Raw genomic sequence first — 17,281 nt, 5'->3', positions numbered from 1 at the left:
TCGGCAACATCATTCATATCGGCAAATATCATTCCATATCGCCAATTATTATTCCATATCGGCCAATTTTGTTCCATATCGCCAACATCATTCCATATCGCCAATTTTATTCCATTCGCCAACATCATTCCATATCACAACATCATTCCATATCGTCAACACTACCTATTATCACAATTTTATTCCATCGGCCAATATCATTCCATAATGTCAACATCATTCCATATCGCCAACATCATTCCGTGACATCAACATCATTCCATATCACAATATTATTCCATATCACAACATCATTCCATATCACAATATCATTCCATATCACACTCTTTTATTCCATATCAAGCCAACATCATTCCATATCGCCAACATCATTCCGTGACACAAAAATCATTCCATATCACAATATTATTCCATATCGCCAACATCATTCCATATCGCCACATTACCCCATATCGCCAACATCATTCCATATCACAATTTTATTATTGTCAACATCAGTTCTCTGATATCGCCAACATCATTCCACATATCGCCAACATCATTCCATATCACAATAATATTATTCCATATCGCCAATATCATTCCATATCGCCAACATCATTCCATATCACAATATCATTCCATAGGTTTTATTTCATGCAATATTATTCCCGGCACCGTAGCAAATCCATAAAATTTCCATCCCCCGCCCTGGGATTTGAACCAGACCTTCTGGATCCTCAAGCCGGATGCATAGTCCCGATGACCTAAGAGGTTAACCTGACAGTAAGGATGTCATCTGTGGATGACTCATGCCCCTACATTACCACATCACAGCCTACCATACTACATCTAGCGCCAATATACCATCTTATGCCAATATCATACCACAGCGTTGGTATATTCCATAACAATCTTTACCGTCAATACACACATCTTAGCACAACATCATACCACAGTGCTGGCATATTCCCACCGCGACGAGCATCATTCCAAGCAGCCAATATGAGCATGTGGTGCCGATATTCCCACACAAGCATCATCATTAAAAGTGACTGTTTCGATCGCTTACAGACAACTCATCAGCTACTCGATGTCATGCCCACGCCCAGGCCATTGTCAATGCCACCGTTCGCTCTAATTCTCTTCACTCTGGAGGTCAGTGCCAACATGCTTGTCTCTGTTTCACTTCCATTCCCAAAAATCATTTCCGTTTCAAAGAATTCATCAAAACGAGGCTAAACATGACATTAAAAAATGTGTTAATGCTTTATCGCGACATTAAAACATGCCATCAGCGACACCCACCGCGAGGACATCCTGCCCAGTGACACATTAAAACATGCTGGCCGGGCGACATGACATTAAAACATGCTGGTCGCTTATCAACGCCGCAGGGACAACTGGTCTAGTGACTTGACACAGCCACGCTGGTCAAGCGACACGGCATTTCTGAAACATGCTGGCCGGCGACATGACATTAACATTACGTTACCGCTTTTAATAATGACACGTTACGCCGCGACATGACACAATAATACGCCACCGTGCGACATTACATTAACTCATGCTAATAACTGACATGACATTGTGCGCCACGTCAATACTGTAAGTGACATTACGCTGGTCAAGCGACATGACATTAACATTAATGCGATTACGACACAACACTGCTGGCCGCTACATGACATTAACACATGCTGGCCGTATGACACGACATTAACACATGCTGGTCGTATGACACGACATTAACACATGCTGGCCGGTATACGACAATAACAATACGTTGGTCGCGACATGACACAGAAACATTGCCATCGGGCGACATTACACGTTCGATGCTATCAAGGACATGGCATTAAAACATGCTGGTCGCTACGCACAAAACATGCTGGTCAATCGACATAACATTAATCCAAGCTGGTCAAGGTCAAGACATTAATACAAGCTGGTCAAGACTTGACAGCGCCAACTTGTTGGTTGAGGACTTTGATAATACAACTGCCGAGTGACATAACATAAAATCTTGTTGGTCATGCAATGGCATTTGTGCCACTTTTAGCAATATTCCATAAAGTCATGGTGGGGACAACCGAGCTTCATTACTGTACCCATGGGAATCGATCCCGAAGTGTTTGGCACGATCTGTTAAACGCTTAACCACTGCCAGCCCTTTAACATGATTACGATAATATGTTGGTCATGATGTGGCATGAAAATGTGTGTCAATTCATCACCATTGTCTCACCCGGCATGTGGAGGTTGCCCGGTCACCACCGTTCATGTATGTTCCAGTGGGCCACAGACATTCCTGGTACCGAAAGATGATGGCTGGCAGGATCCGGTTCATGTCTACCTGCTGCGTCTCTGGAGGAGGATGCTGATGATGAGGGTGCACGCCAGGGCGAGATGAGAGGATGGCTGTAAAGATGACCGTGGGACTCTGGCTGTGACAGGTGATTGACCTGGAGGCTTTGTGGAGGTGATTGCGACGCTGACCGCTAGAAATGACTGTCAGATGTTAAGGAGGCGTGGTCTGAGGTGGTTGTGAAGGTGTACCTTCTTAGGATGATTGTGGATTGACCCAGGGAGAATTCGTGGATGGCGGTTGGAGATGGCTAAATCAATTGGCGGCGCGGTGCGGGTGTGGTGTCGCGTGAGGCAAATGAGGCCGCATTTATACGAATTCCATATGAATTGGTCACTTGATTATAAGTAAGGTGGCTTCGTGAGATGCTTGGCGGGAGGTGGCCGTGACAGGCGATTATAGAGGCGGTTGTGAGATGCGATTACAGAGGCGGCTGTGAGAGGTGATTACAGATGCGGCTGCGATAAGATTACAGAGTGCGGCTGCGAGAGGCTTCGTGAGCCGACTGGCGTATGCGGCCGAGCGCGATTACAGAGTGCGGCTGCGAGAGCAAGATTACAGAGGCGGCCGTGAGAGCGATTATAGCAGGCTTATGCGATTATGGAGGTGAATAGAGGTGATTATAGTGGTTAGAGGCAGAGGTGTTCAGGAGAGGTGATTATAGAGAGGATTATAGGAGGTGGTTGTGAGATTATGGAGGAGCCAGAGAGGCGGAGCCAGACAGAGGTACAGAGGTGATTATAGAGAAAATAGAGAGGTGATTAGAGGTTAGAGGCGATTATAGAGGTGAGAGGTGATTACAGAGGTGGTTGCGATTGCAGGAAGCCAGAGGCGGGGAGGTGCAGAGGTGATTATAGAGGCGGTTGAGGTGATAGAGATTATGGTTAGAGAGGCAGAGGAGATAAGATTGGGAGGCATTGTGCGATAGTGGTTAGGAGAGGTGTCGATAGAGCCAGGAGGTGATTATAGGTGGTTAAAGAGATGGTTAGAGAGGTGATATGCGGTTGTGAAGATAGAGGTTGAGGCGACAGGCGGTTGTGAGTTAGGAGGTGATGCAGAGGTGGTTAGAGATTATAGAGGCGGTTGCAGAGTGATTATGGGGAGGTGGTTGCAGAGACATAGAGGGCGAGAGGCGATAGAGGTGGTTGCGAGATTGAGGCGACAGGCGGTTGCGGAGATTACAGAGGCGGTTGCAGAGATTACAGAGGTGGTTGCAGAAAAGATTAGTGTTGCGGAGAGGCGATCATAGTGGTTGCAGAGGTGACATGGGAGAGGCGACATAGAGCGGTTGCGGAGGTGATTACAGAGGTGGCCAGGAGAGGTGACAGAGGCGGTTATGAGAGGTGACAGAGGTGACATGGAGGCGGCCGCAGAGGTGATTATAGAGGTGGTTAGAGATTATAGAGGTGACAGAGATGGGAGGTGGTTAGAGGCGATTAGAGTGGTTGTGAGGTGATTATAGAGGCAGCCAGACAGATGCGGTTATGATTATAGAGGTGAACAGAGATTATAGAGGCGGTTATAAAGATTATGAGGTTGCGAGGTGATTATAGAGTGCGATGGTTGCGAGATTATAGAGGTGGCCAGAGGCGGTTGTGAGAGGTGATTATGAGTGCGGTTGCGATTACGGGAGGCGGTTGCAGAGAGGCGGTTGCAGAGGCGACAGAGGTTGCGAGGCATTATGAGTGCGGTTGCAGAGGCGGTGATTATGGATGGTTGCAGAGGTGATTGTGGGAGGTGGGATAGAGTGGTTGTCAGAGATGATCATTGAGTTGGAGAGCGAAGAGAAAGAGGGAGGCAATATCAGCCGTGAGAGGTTTTATGACCGTTTGCAGATAAATAAATTGCCCGGTAAGTTGTTGTAACATTCATGATTATTTGCGGTCAGCCATGGTGATTGTTACATGATGGTTAGCAGGACAGTTAGCTTCCAGATGGTTGTAAGAGTTAGTTGTTACGGTTGTGAGGTGATTGTTAGTTATTATGAGGATTGCCACACTGGTTGTGAGGTACAATACACTGGTTATGAGAAGGACGTTGGCCTGTTATCTCTGGTTATGAGAGGTGATTGTTAGCTATTACCTGGTTGGCGAGAAGTGATCGTTACTCATTCACTGTTAGCTTATTCGTTAAAGAGTGACGTTTATCTCGGGTTGGCGAGAAAGGATCGTTAGCTTTACAAAGTTGGTTATGAAGATTGTTAGCTACAGCAGCGAGCCTGTTGCCACAGTTGAAAGGCGAGGGTGATCAGTCATCCGGTTACGCGATCGTCATTCGGTTATCATCGTTATCAGTCGTCGATCGTTTATCCGGTTACGATCATTCGCCGTTACGTATATGATCAGTCATTAACTGGTCAGATCGTCATTCGACCAGATTACCAATTGGCGAGTATGACGTCATTGACTGTCAGCGAAGAAGGATCGTCATTATCGATCGTTATTGTTGATGAAGATTGTTACCGTTATGATCGTTATCATATCTCGGTTGGTATCATCGTTATTGTCATATTACTGACCGGTGACATGATATCATTCAAGATTTGCCATTATCGACCGGTCATATAGATCGTTGAATACACTCGTCATGAGGCGATCATCATTGATACTGGATGATTGTCAGCTTCATACTGGTTGATGGAAGATACCGTCGATGAAGATCGTCATTCCGAAATGTCATTACGACCGGTTTGTTTATCGACGCCACCGTCATACGATCGTTAATCAAGATATCGTAAAGAGGATCGTCATTGACCGGTCATATCGATTGCGCCGTTGAAGATATGATCGTTACTGATACCGATTCCAGACGGTCATATACCGTTATCAATAATCGTCGATTATGCGACAGCCATTACGTTTATAAGACGTCAGCCAATATAAGATCGTTTGACCGGTTATATGCGATTACCGTTTCCAGACGGTCAAATAGATCAAATAGCCATTAACTGGTCATATGATCGTTACCGATTAACTCGTTGATGAATCGTCAGCCATATCCGTCATGAGCAGATTAGCCACAGAGATCGTTAGCCATTAATTCCGGTCATATAGCATATCTATCACCGAAGATCATTGTTTATCGTTACCATTGACCGGTTACGAAGTGCCGCCTGACACCCGTTACGAAGTTCGGTTGCGAGGCGATTGTTACACCAGAGAGATCGTCAGCCGGTCATATGATTATTAGCCATTAATCGTCATATACCGTTCGCCATACCGTTTATATCATTGACCGGTCGGCGAGAAAATCACCACTTATCAGTCAGCTTCATTACGAGATCGTTGCTTCACCGTTACGACAGGTGATCATTAATTCCGGTTGAAAGTATCACACCGTCGTTATCAACCGGTTACGACCGTTACCACATCAGCGAAGATTGTCATCCGTTACGACGTTAGCCACACCGGTTGCGATCGTTACCATCTCCGTTACGAGAAGATTGTTAGCCGTCAACTCGGTTACGAAAGATCGTTACTTCACACCGTTACGAGATTATCAATTCCGGCGAGAGATTACCAATAATAACAGTTAAATTGTCTCGGTTTTGCTTCAATACCGTCAGAAGATTGGTTATCGGTTACAGATTGCTTCATTACACTCGGTTGTTCGTTACGCATTATTGCCACACTCGGTTGGCGAGGCACTGTTGGGCCATTATGCGACGTTACTATACACCGTTAGCGATTACACCCGGTTGCGAGAGCCGACTGTTAAGCCGCTATCGACAGAGAAAGATTGCCAAGCCAGATTCGCGATCGTTTGCCACACTTGCCATGTACCGCCAATTGGCGAGGTGACATACACACCATTTCACTGTTATCAGAGGTACCGTTAGCTGGTTATCTCGGTTACGAAAGATTAAACAAATAACCCGGTTTTATAGATTGCTTCGTTACACCGTTGGCGAGTTTGCCACCCGGTTATGCAGAAAGTGACAGTTTCGTCATTATCTCGTTGGCGATAGTGATTGCTTCGCTCATTAATTCGGTTAGAGAGATTGTTAGCTTCCAGACGGTTCGTGTTAGGATTACACACTTCGTTATGAGAAGATTATTAGTTACTGGTTTATAGTGACAATACACTGGTTAGCGAGACAATAGCCACATCTGCTGCGAGAGATCGTTAAGCCACACTGGCCGAGAAAGATTGCCGCCACCAATAGCGAGGTGACGTTTTTATTGTTTGCTTACTGGTTATGATTGCTTCCAGACGATAAATAAAGTTTGCTTTATAGTACCGTTTACACTGGTTACGCGAGAGGTGATCGTTACACCAAGTTCATGATAGGTGACACTGGCCGAAGTGAGAGGTGATTGTATTAAGCCCAGACGGTCAGATCAGCTATTACACTGGTTAGAGAGGTGCATTAATAACTTCGTTGATGAGGTGATTGTTGCCACACCCCGGTTGGTGATACGAGAAGGTGACAGCCTGCCTGGAGGATGTTTGCCATTACTGCCGACGTTAGCCACACCGTTGGCGAGAAGATCGCGTTAGGACGCTTGTTTACACCGGTTACGAGCAGGATGTTACCACACCTCGGGTTATTACACTTCGGTTACGAGATAGCTACACTCGGTTATGCGATTGTTAAGCCACACTCATTGGCGAGAAGAGTCGTTTGTTCACACTCGGTTGTTATGATCGTTACCCGGTTATTCGGTTGCGACGTTAGCCACACTCGTTTAGCGATTGTTGCCACACTCGGTTACGAGATCGTTGCCACACCGGCAGATTGTTCGCTGATTGGTCTCGGTTATATATTCCTCGTTAATTTCGGCGCAGCGCCCGGTTGGCGATCAGCAATAATAATTCGGTTACATATTGGCCACACTGCCGGTGCAGGCGCGATCAGCTTCAATTCGGGTTGCAGCAGGCGCATTGCTTCGCTTCACACTGGCTGGTTATATGATTGCCAGCTTTCACACTGGTCATTATAGCGCGACATTAAGCCACACTTCGGCACGAAGGCACTGCTTCACATCTGCCGCGAGGCGACACAATACACCTCGGTTGGCGCAGACACTGGTTGACACCGGTTATGCAGCCACACCGGTTACGACAGCCGCTTCACACCAGCCGCGAGGCATTTCGGTCATCTCGGTTGGCTTTGTTAGCGTACCACTGTTTATAGCCACACGAGATACACCGGTTAAGCGAGCACTTCACACTTCGGTTGACACTGTTTATAGATTGCCTGCTGACACTTCGGTTTAAGAAGATTGCCAGCTGACACCGTTTGCGAAAGAGTTAATACCGGGTTATGACAGGCCATTCGGTTGAGCATCGTTAGCTTTCCAGACGGTTAAAGAGATTGCTACTACACTGTTGGCGAGAAGATTGCCACTGTTACGAGACAGCCATACCGGTTGCGCGAGAGCATTGCCGTTACCCTCGGTTACGACACCGTTATGCGAGCCGCCACACTTCGTTATGATGCCTGTTACTGCCAGGCGATTGCTGTTACACTTCGGTTGGCGAGATGCTTCCAGACGGTTGTGACTGTTTGTTACACTTCGGCGCGAGGTGGATGCTGTTGCCACTGGTTAGAGATTGTTAAGCTACACTTTCGTTAGCGAAAGAGGCGATGTTAAGCCACACTCGCTGGCGATAGCGATACACTGGTTAGCGAGTATGCGATTGTTAGCTTCCAGACGGTGCCGTTAGATTGTTGTTACGCCATTCGGTGAGTGATGCCAGCCACACCTCGCGAGATTAAAGAAGCTTCAGACGGTTAAAGAGGATTGCTGCTTTATTAATTTCGGTTGGCGGCAGGTGATGTTACTACACTCGTTGCAGATGATTGGCTATTACTCGTTGAAGAGATTGCCACACTTCGTTATGGCAGGCGGGATGTTAGCTATTACTGTTGGCGATTGTTTGCTTTCACACTTCGGCTTATGCGATTGCCGTTTCGATAAGAGGCGATTGTTACTATTACCTCGTGCCAGCGAGAGGCGATTGTTTGCTGGTTGACTTCGTTGTATAGCGCATTGCTTTCGTTGCGCGGCAGGCGATTGTTTGCTTGTTGTTTCGTTGCGAGGCGATGTTAGCCATTACCGTTGGCGAGTATATGATGTTTGCTTAATAATTGTTGCAGATTGTTACACACTTCGGTTGGTATATGATTATTAGCCACACTGGTTATGAGCAGGGTCGTTAGCTACACTTTCGGTGCCATGAGAGGCGATTGAAGCCAATACTAAGCTGGCGAGAGTGACAAGCCATTACTTCGCTTAGTGTTCTCGTCACTACACACTGGTTGAAAGTGATACTGTTGCCACACTCGGTGAGATTGTTTACGGGCCGATAGCTACACTGTTGCGAGAGGTGACAGCTGCGCTGTTGGCGAGAGGTGATGGTTGCCATACTGGTTATGTTATGAGGCGATTGTTGCCACACTGTTAGCGAGAAGCATTGCCAGTTTCACACTGGTTACGGTTATGCTTGGCGAGGGAATCGTCAGCCACACGGTTATGAGAAAGTGATTGACAGCCACACTTCGGGTTATATGTACAAGCCATTACTAAGTTGGCGAGAGATGTTTCGCGACTTCGCTTAGTGATTGCCACACTTCGGTTACGAGATTGCCACACTTCGGTTGGCGAGACGTTTTACACTTCGTTAGCGAGAGTGTACGATACTACACTGGTGCCACATATGCGATTACCACCGGCCAGAAGAGATGGCCAGCTTCATACTCGGTTACGGTACCGTTGCCACACTGTTTATGCGACGTTACCACACTGCCAGCGAGAAAGGTTATCATCCGGTTACGATCAGCTTCGAATCAATATGACTCGGTTACGACAAGATCGTTTTGCTCGTCATCATGAAAGATCGTCATTCCGGTGATTGTTCGTCATTAACTCGGTTATGATCATATTGACATCTCCGGTCATATGATCGTTATCCGGTTACGACAGCGATCGTCTTCAATAACCGTTACGAAAGATATCATCGTAATAGATCGTTCGGTTTATGCGGATGTCATCCGTCATATAAGATCGTTCCGCATTTGCCAGGATCGTTAATAACTCGGTTAGCGAGAAAGACGCCACATTACCGGTTAGCGTTACCAATATCCACAGCGAGTATGACGTTAGCTCAATACCGAAGATCAGTTACGAAATTGTTTCCGTTAATCATCACAATTGGTCAGCATATGATCGTTAAGCCATTAACTCGTCATTATGACGCTTATTCGTTGCGAGAAAGATTTAGCCGACACTCGGTTATGAAGAGATCGTTCATTGATTCGTTACGAGATGATTACTGGTTACGAAGATTATTACCACATCCGGTTATTAGGCACCGTTACCACATCTGTCATATATTGGTTACGATAAGATTGCTCGTTACACTCGGTTACGGCGATCGTTGGGGCCACACCGGTTATATAGGCGATCGTTAGCCACACTCGGTTATTTAAAGATTACCATTAATTTCGTCATGACTTCGACCATGAGATTATTACCACACTCGGTTGGCGAGCCACACTCGGTCATGAAGACGCGAATCGTTAGCCATTAATTGGTCATGAGACGTTAAGCTACACTGTTACGAAGAGATTTCGTTTAATTCGGTTGAGAAGATTGTTAGCTATTAATTCGTTAGTAGGTACTGTTTGTTTAATAATTGTTGGCGAGAGGTAACACATTATCTCGGTTTAGCGAGGTGATATTATTGACACCAGCCAGCGAAAGAGTAATTAATATTTGGTTATGACGTTAGTTATTAATTCCGGTTATGAGGCGATTGTTTGCTTTATTACTGGTTACGAGAGTGTTACTAATAATCTCGCCGCGAGACACAAGAAGATTGTTTGCCATTCGTTACGAGTAATCGTTTGATTAATTGGTTGTGAGAGGCATTGTTAAGTTGTTGAAGAGGTGATCGTTTGCTTGTTAATTGATATGATTGCCATTATTCGTTGTGAAGATTAGCCACACCCGGTTATGAGACGATAAGCCATTAATCATATTAGTACTGTTAGCCATTTGGCAAGATTGTTTGCTCGACACTCGGTTATGAGGATGTTAGATAATTGGTTAAGAGATTACCACACCGGTTGAAGAGAGATTGTTAAGCTACACTTCGGTTATGATTGCCACTCGGTTATGAGAGGTATCGTTGTTTACACCAGCCATGAGGTGACAAAGGCTTAATAATTCGTTGTATATGATTGTTAAGCCATTATCTTCGGTTACGATTGGTTCGTTGCGAAGATTGTTGCCACACTGGTTATGGTGATCGTTGTTATTACCCGTTATGATTGCCGCTTCGACACCCGGGTTAGCGAGCCGGTCATCTCGGTTACGAGGACCGTTAGCCATTATTGCCAGAGAGACGTTAGCCACTGGTTATAGTGATTGTTAACTTCGTTATACGATCGCCGCTTCACACCGTCATGATCGTTAGCCAAGACTGCCGTTTTGTTAAAGATTGCTTCGTTTATGCATCAGCTTCACACTTCGGTTATGAAAGATTGTCATTACACTTCGGTTAGCGAATGTTGAAGCCACACTGGTTATGCAACGCCAGTTGCCACCGTTATATATCGTTAGCCATTAACTGGCTGGCGAGAGATCACTGTTGTCATCTCTCGGCACAGCGATACTAAGTTAGCGAGAAAGATTGCGCTTCCAGACGGTTCGTAAAGAGGCCACCAGAGCGCATTACCACACCCTCAAGTTATGAGACGACGTTAGCCACACTTCGGTTACGAGAAGATTGGGGCTGACTGGTTGAAGCGAGCCAGTTACACCGGTTACGAGAAGATCGTTTGCTTTACACCGGTGCCATGCGATTGTCTGTTATCGGTTGGCGACAGGTGATTGTCATTACCCGGTTATGAGAAAGATCGTTAAGCTTCCGACACTTCGTTGGCGAGAGGATGCCAGCCACACCGCAGAATGTTAGCCACACCGGTTACGAAGAAAGATTGCCACCGGTTACGATAGGCGACAGCCTTCGACATCTGGTTATCGTTAAGCCTGGCATTTGCCAAGAGATAATAATTCGCCGCGCGGACGCCACACCCGGTTATGGCGATTGTTACCAGACGCAGCCAAAGAGATCGTTGCCGACACCGGTTATGCCACACCGGTTGCGAGAACAGTTAGCCACCAGAGAGATCGTTAATATCTCGGTTGCGCGAGAGATCGTCAGCTTCACATCGTTTAGCGCGACGTTACCACTTCGGTTATCGTTACACACTACTGGCGATATAAGATTGTTTGTTACTGTTGCAGAGTGACGCCAGCTAATAATTCGGTTACATAGTGACAGCTCGTTACACTGTTTATGCGATTGTTACTGTTGGCGAGAGGCGAGTTTTATTGACCGGTTACGGTGCCAGCCATTCGGTTAGCGAAGATTGTTTGCCAATTGCCGTGCGTCAGTTTGCCGGTTACGAGGCGATCGTTAGCCACTGGTTACGAGAAGATTGTTAGCCACACCGTTACGAGAAAGATTGCGCCACACTTCGGTTACGAGGACAATAGCCATTAATTCGTTATGATTGACAGAGATTGTTAAGCCACACTGTTTATGAGGTACCGTTAGCTACACCTGGTTAGAGAGGCGATTGTTAGCTTACACCGGTTATGAGAGGATAATACTGGTTGCGAGTGACAAGCCACACTTCGGTTGGCGAGAGGCATCGTTTGCTGGCGACAGGTTTGTTACCCTCGGTTACATGAGACGTTAAGCTTCCAGACGGTTAAAGAGGATTGTTTGCCACTTCGGTTATGAGAGTGCGATCATTACACTTCGCTTTATGATTACACACTGGTTGGCGAGAAGATTGTTGCCATTAATTTCACAGAGATTTCACTGGTTACGAGCAGGCGACAGCTAATATCTTCGCCAGAAGTGATTGCTTGTTTACACTCGGTTAGCGACAGGTGACAGTTTGCTTTACACTGCCACGAGTAGTGCGATTGTTAGCTTCAGACGGTTGTAAAGAGTACTACATTATCTCGTTACGAGGTGCGGGATGTCAGTTGCCACTGTTGCGAGGCGATTACCCTGTTAGAGAAAGATTGTTAGCCATTACCGGTTGGCGACAGGCGACGTCGTTAGCTTCCGTACGGCCAAAGAGCCAAGGGTTGGCGAGAAGATGCAAGCCACACTGCTGCGAAAGAGATCGTTGCTTTCCAGACGGTTGTAAGCGACTGTTTAAGTTGGCGAGGATGCCAGCTTCGGGTTATGAGATGATTGCCATTAATACCACAGGTACCGCCACTACGCGATTGGCCACACTGGTTGCTATGCATAATACCGTTGTTATACATTGTTGCCTCGTTGCATCGTTAAAGCCACTCGGGTTGTTGGTTATGATTGCTGCTTCATTGTTCTTCGTTAGCGATCGTTGCCACACTTCGGTTGGCGAGAAGTATCGTTTGCCATTATTCTCGCATAGTGCGACCGTTAGCCACAATTGCCATGAGAAGATCGTTTGCTCGGTTACCCTCGGGTTACGAGAGATCGTTACACACTCGGTTTATATATCACAAGCCACCCTTCGGGTTACGGCGCACCGCTTCACACCTCGGGTTGCGAGGCGATCGGCAGCCATTGCCGGCGTTATGCATCGTTTCGCTTCACCGGTTGGTTATGCTCGTTTACTGGGTTACGAAAGAGCCACACCGGTTGCTTAAGAAAGATTACGCCACACTGGCTTAGCGTACCGTTACCTGCCGGTATAGCGATTAAGCCACACCGCCATATGGTTCGCCAATATCGCTGGTTATTAGCGTCGCCACTGCTTTGTTATGCGATTGCCACCGTTGCATAAAGATCGCTTACCACTGCCACGACAGGCATCGCTCGTTTACCACCCCGTTACGGCGATTGCCTGCGACGGCCAAGCCGTTATGCGGACCACACTCGGTTACGCATAGGCGATCGTTACCAATAAGCCGGTTAGCGATTTATTGAAGCATCGTTTCTCGGTTGCCCGGGTCATTATGACGACCGTTAGCCTTCGCGATTTGCCGAGACGCTGCCGTTGGCGACGCACACTTCGGCTGCTTATGCGACGTTACCCGCGACGGTCAAAGAGATCGTCATTAATAATGTCAGAGTGACGTTACCACACCGTCATGGCGACAGCCACTGGCGCCGCTATGCCGTTAGCTTCACACTCGCCGGTTGGTTATGATCGTTGCCACACCGGGTCATTATGCGACACCGGTCAAGAGTTATGCTTCGCACGTTAGCCACACTTCGGTCATATGCGATCGGCTCGCTTCACACCGGCCGTACCGTTGCCACACCGTCATGAGCACACCCCGGTTTATATGATTATATTAGTTATTGAGGTATCATTGGTTACTTGTTGAGAGGTGATTGTTAGTCATTGACCTCAGCAGATTGTTTACACTTCATAGTGACGTTAGCCATTATCTTCGGTTGGCGAGAGATTGTTATTAATTCGTTTTTATAAGATCGTTTGCTTGTTAATTGGTTATGAGATATCGTTAGCTTGTCTGATTGGAAGATTATTACATTCGGTTATGACAGGCATACACTGGTTATGAGAGGATCATTATGAGAGGGTTGTTAGTTAATAATTGTTAGATTGTTGTTATTACCTTGGTTATGAGAGATAGTTACATTAATTGGTTATGCGATAGCCAGTTAATATTGTTATGATGATCCATCCTCCGTTTATGAGGTGATTATTAGTCATTGACTTGCGTCATGAGAGATTGTTATTTCACACCTCAAGCGAGAGACAGCCAGTTAATAATTCGTTGCGTTTGTTCATTAATCAATATACCATTATTCACACCGTTTATATTAGCTTCAGACGGTCAGATTAATGTCATGAAAGTTGGCCACACCGGTTATGCGACAGTCATATGCGACAGCCAGTTGACCGGTCATAAGATTGTTCGCCGACCACAGCGAGGCCATCTTCAGAAGAGGACAGTTCGTTAACTTCGTTGGCGAGATAGTGATGTTAAGCCACACCGGTTATGAGAAGATTGCTTCCATTTGGTCAAAGAGGACAGCCAGCCACATTCGGTTAAGAGTGGATGTTATTGATTGTTGAGACGATTTCACACTTCGCCAGCGAGGCGATTACACTGGTTACGAGATGACAGCCAAGCTTCAATTCGGTTATGAGTAAGATTGTTTTGCTTCGACATCTCGGTTATGAGAGGCGACGTTAAGCTTCATTATCTCGGTTATATGCGATTATTGTTAATCCGGTTACGAGGCATTGCTCGTTGCCGCGAGTGCGACAGCTTCACACCGTCATGAAAGATCGCTCATACTGGTTGCGAGGCATCGTTAGCCACACCGTTGAGAAAGATCGTTTGCCAATAATTGGCCATGAAGAAGCATCGTTACCACACTGGTTATATCATTAAGCCACACTCGGTTACGGCATCGCCATTAACTTCCGTTGTCAGCCACACCGGTTACGATGATTGCTCTTCATTATCTCGTCGCGAGGCGATTGCTCAATAATCGTTTATAGCATCGTTAGCCATTAATTGGTTCGAGATTATTTAGCCACACTTACCGACTTATAGGCGACTTCACACCGTTTATCGCTACCTGGTTACAGGCGATTGGCAGTCATTAATCGTTGAAAGATTGCCGTTGGTTATCCGGTTGGCGAGAAAATGTTAGCTGGTTGTCATCGTTAGCCAATAATTCGGTTATGATATGATTACTGGTTGCTTATATAATCGATACACCGGTTGGCGAGTATGATTACTGTCATCTCGTTTATGATGCACAAGCCATTACCGGTTACGAGCATCGTTAATAACTTCGTTGCGAGATGCGATTGTTACTACACTTAGATTGCTGCCATTACTTCGTTATGAAAGAGGCGATTGTTAAGCCACACCCGGTTATGAAGAAGTGATTGTTCGTTTAATACTGGGTTACATTAGCGATTGTTTGCCATACCCTCGGTTACGAGATTCCAGACGGTCAAGAGGATTGCTTGCTCATTATCTCGTTATATGCGATTGTTGGGGTTAATAATTACAGCGATAGCGACGTTCGTTTCACACCAATATGAGGTGTTGACGGTTATCATTAATACTCGTTGGCGAGCAGATTATTAGCCACACCCGTTATATGCGATCGTTTTGCGTTATTAATTGGTTATGAGAGATCAGCCACACGAGATTGCCAGTTTACACTTCGGGTTGAAAGAGTGACGTTCGTTACCGGTTGATGAGAGATCGTTTGCTATTGACTCGGTTACGATAAGATCAGCCTGTTTGGCACTGGTTGAGCGAGAATACCAGACGACGTTTGCCATTACTGGTTACGAGGCGGATGCCACACTGGCGAGATTACACACTTCGTTGGCGAGGCGATTGTTACACACTGGTTACGAGAGGCGATTGTTAGTTACACTGGTTATGATAAGATATCATTAAGCGAGAACGATTAAGCTCAAGAAGAATGTTTGCTTACACTGTTTTTAGGTGATACACACTGGAAACAGTGAGAGACAATAGCTTCCAGACGGTTGCAAGAGGAATCAATACCTCAAGTTGGCGAGAAGGCGGATGTTAGCCACACTTCAAGAGATTACACTTCGGTTGGCGAGAGGACAATAAGCTATTACTACTATTAATTCGTTATATGATGTTTGTTAATATTCGTTATGAGAGGCGATTGTTACACTTCGTTGTGAAGTTAGCTACACTTCGGTTATGAGAAACAGCCATTACACTGGTTGCGAGGTGACGTTACACCAGAGATTGCTTGCTGTCATCTTCGGTTATGAGACAAGCCACACTCGTTGCTTTATATGACCGTTACTATTAATTCGGTTATGAGAGGCATCGTTAGCTATTACTCGTTATATGACAGTTAAGCCACACTTGGAAGTTGAGCGAGAGCCGCCATTACTGGTTATGAGAGGTACCAGGTTATTACCTTGCTGGCAGAGGATTGTTACACTGTTGGCGAGGTGACAGTTTGCCACCTCGGTTATAGGCGTACCAGCTACACTAACAGAGAGATTATTAAGCCACACTTCGGTTACGAGACAGCCACATTCGTTATGAGGCATCGTTAAGCCACACTTCGGTTATGAGATTTAGCCACACCGATTGTTCGTTACTACCAGTTATGGCAGCCACACTTCGAGATTACTGTTACACTCGGTTATGACAGATGCCTGCCACTGGTTACGAGATTGTCGTTTACACTGGTTGTTATATGCGACGTTAGCCACTGGTTAAGCGAGAGATACCGCCAGTTACACCGTTTATGCGACGTTTGCCGCCACTTCGGGTTGCTTATATACCGAGCGCCGACAATTTCAGCCAGCGCATATGCGATTGCCAGCTTCGTTGCTTGTTATAAGACGGTTGAAGCCAATAATTGTTACGGCGAGGCAACAGCCAAGCCACACTGGTTACGCATCGTTAGCTACCGTTATGACGTTTCGTTACACTTCGCCGTTAATACTTCGTTGCATATATTTCACATGTCGTTTGAAGATTGCTCGTCATTACCATGAAAGATTGGCTTCCAGAGATTGTTTGCCATTGGCCTCGGCCACAGACAGCCACACCCGGCCATGACAGCGATTGCTTGGCCACACTGGTTGGTATAGTGCGATGTATCAAGATTGTAAAGAAAGATTGTTCGGTTATGACTATAGCCACACTGGGTTGATGAAAGATTGTTAGCCACACTGGCATCGTTACTACACCGGTTGCCATAGGCATTGTTTTGCCATTGGTTGGCGATAGCGATTGTTTACCGCACTTCGGTTGAGCTGCTTCAGATGGTTGTAGAGGATTGTTTGCTTCACACCGGTACTGGCGAGAGGCGTAATACTCGTTGCTTATATAGTGATTGTTAAGCCACACTTCGTTGGCGAGATACTACACTTCGTTGGCGAAAATAGCTTACACTGGAAGATGGAAGTGACGT

General features: G+C 46.2%; 1 protein-coding gene across 1 annotated transcript in view; it reads right to left on the bottom strand.

The window, feature by feature from the left end:
* Positions 1 to 2,227: 2,227 nt before the first annotated feature.
* Positions 2,228 to 17,281, bottom strand: part of LOC124274260 (nose resistant to fluoxetine protein 6-like) — a gene marked incomplete at its 3' end in the record, with an annotated part of 61,432 nt that continues 46,378 nt past the window's right edge. Inside the window, exon 12 of the mRNA XM_046709601.1 lies at positions 2,228 to 2,426. Coding sequence (XP_046565557.1) covers positions 2,228 to 2,426 — 199 coding nt within the window. The remainder of the gene's footprint in view (positions 2,427 to 17,281) is intronic.

The sequence above is a fragment of the Haliotis rubra genome, unplaced genomic scaffold (assembly GCF_003918875.1).
Source record: "Haliotis rubra isolate DU_JTF1 unplaced genomic scaffold, ASM391887v1 Scf1896, whole genome shotgun sequence".
Taxonomy (NCBI): Eukaryota; Metazoa; Mollusca; class Gastropoda; order Lepetellida; family Haliotidae; genus Haliotis; species Haliotis rubra.
The sequence above is the reverse complement of the archived record's forward strand: the minus strand, read 5'-3'. Positions and strand labels throughout refer to the sequence as shown.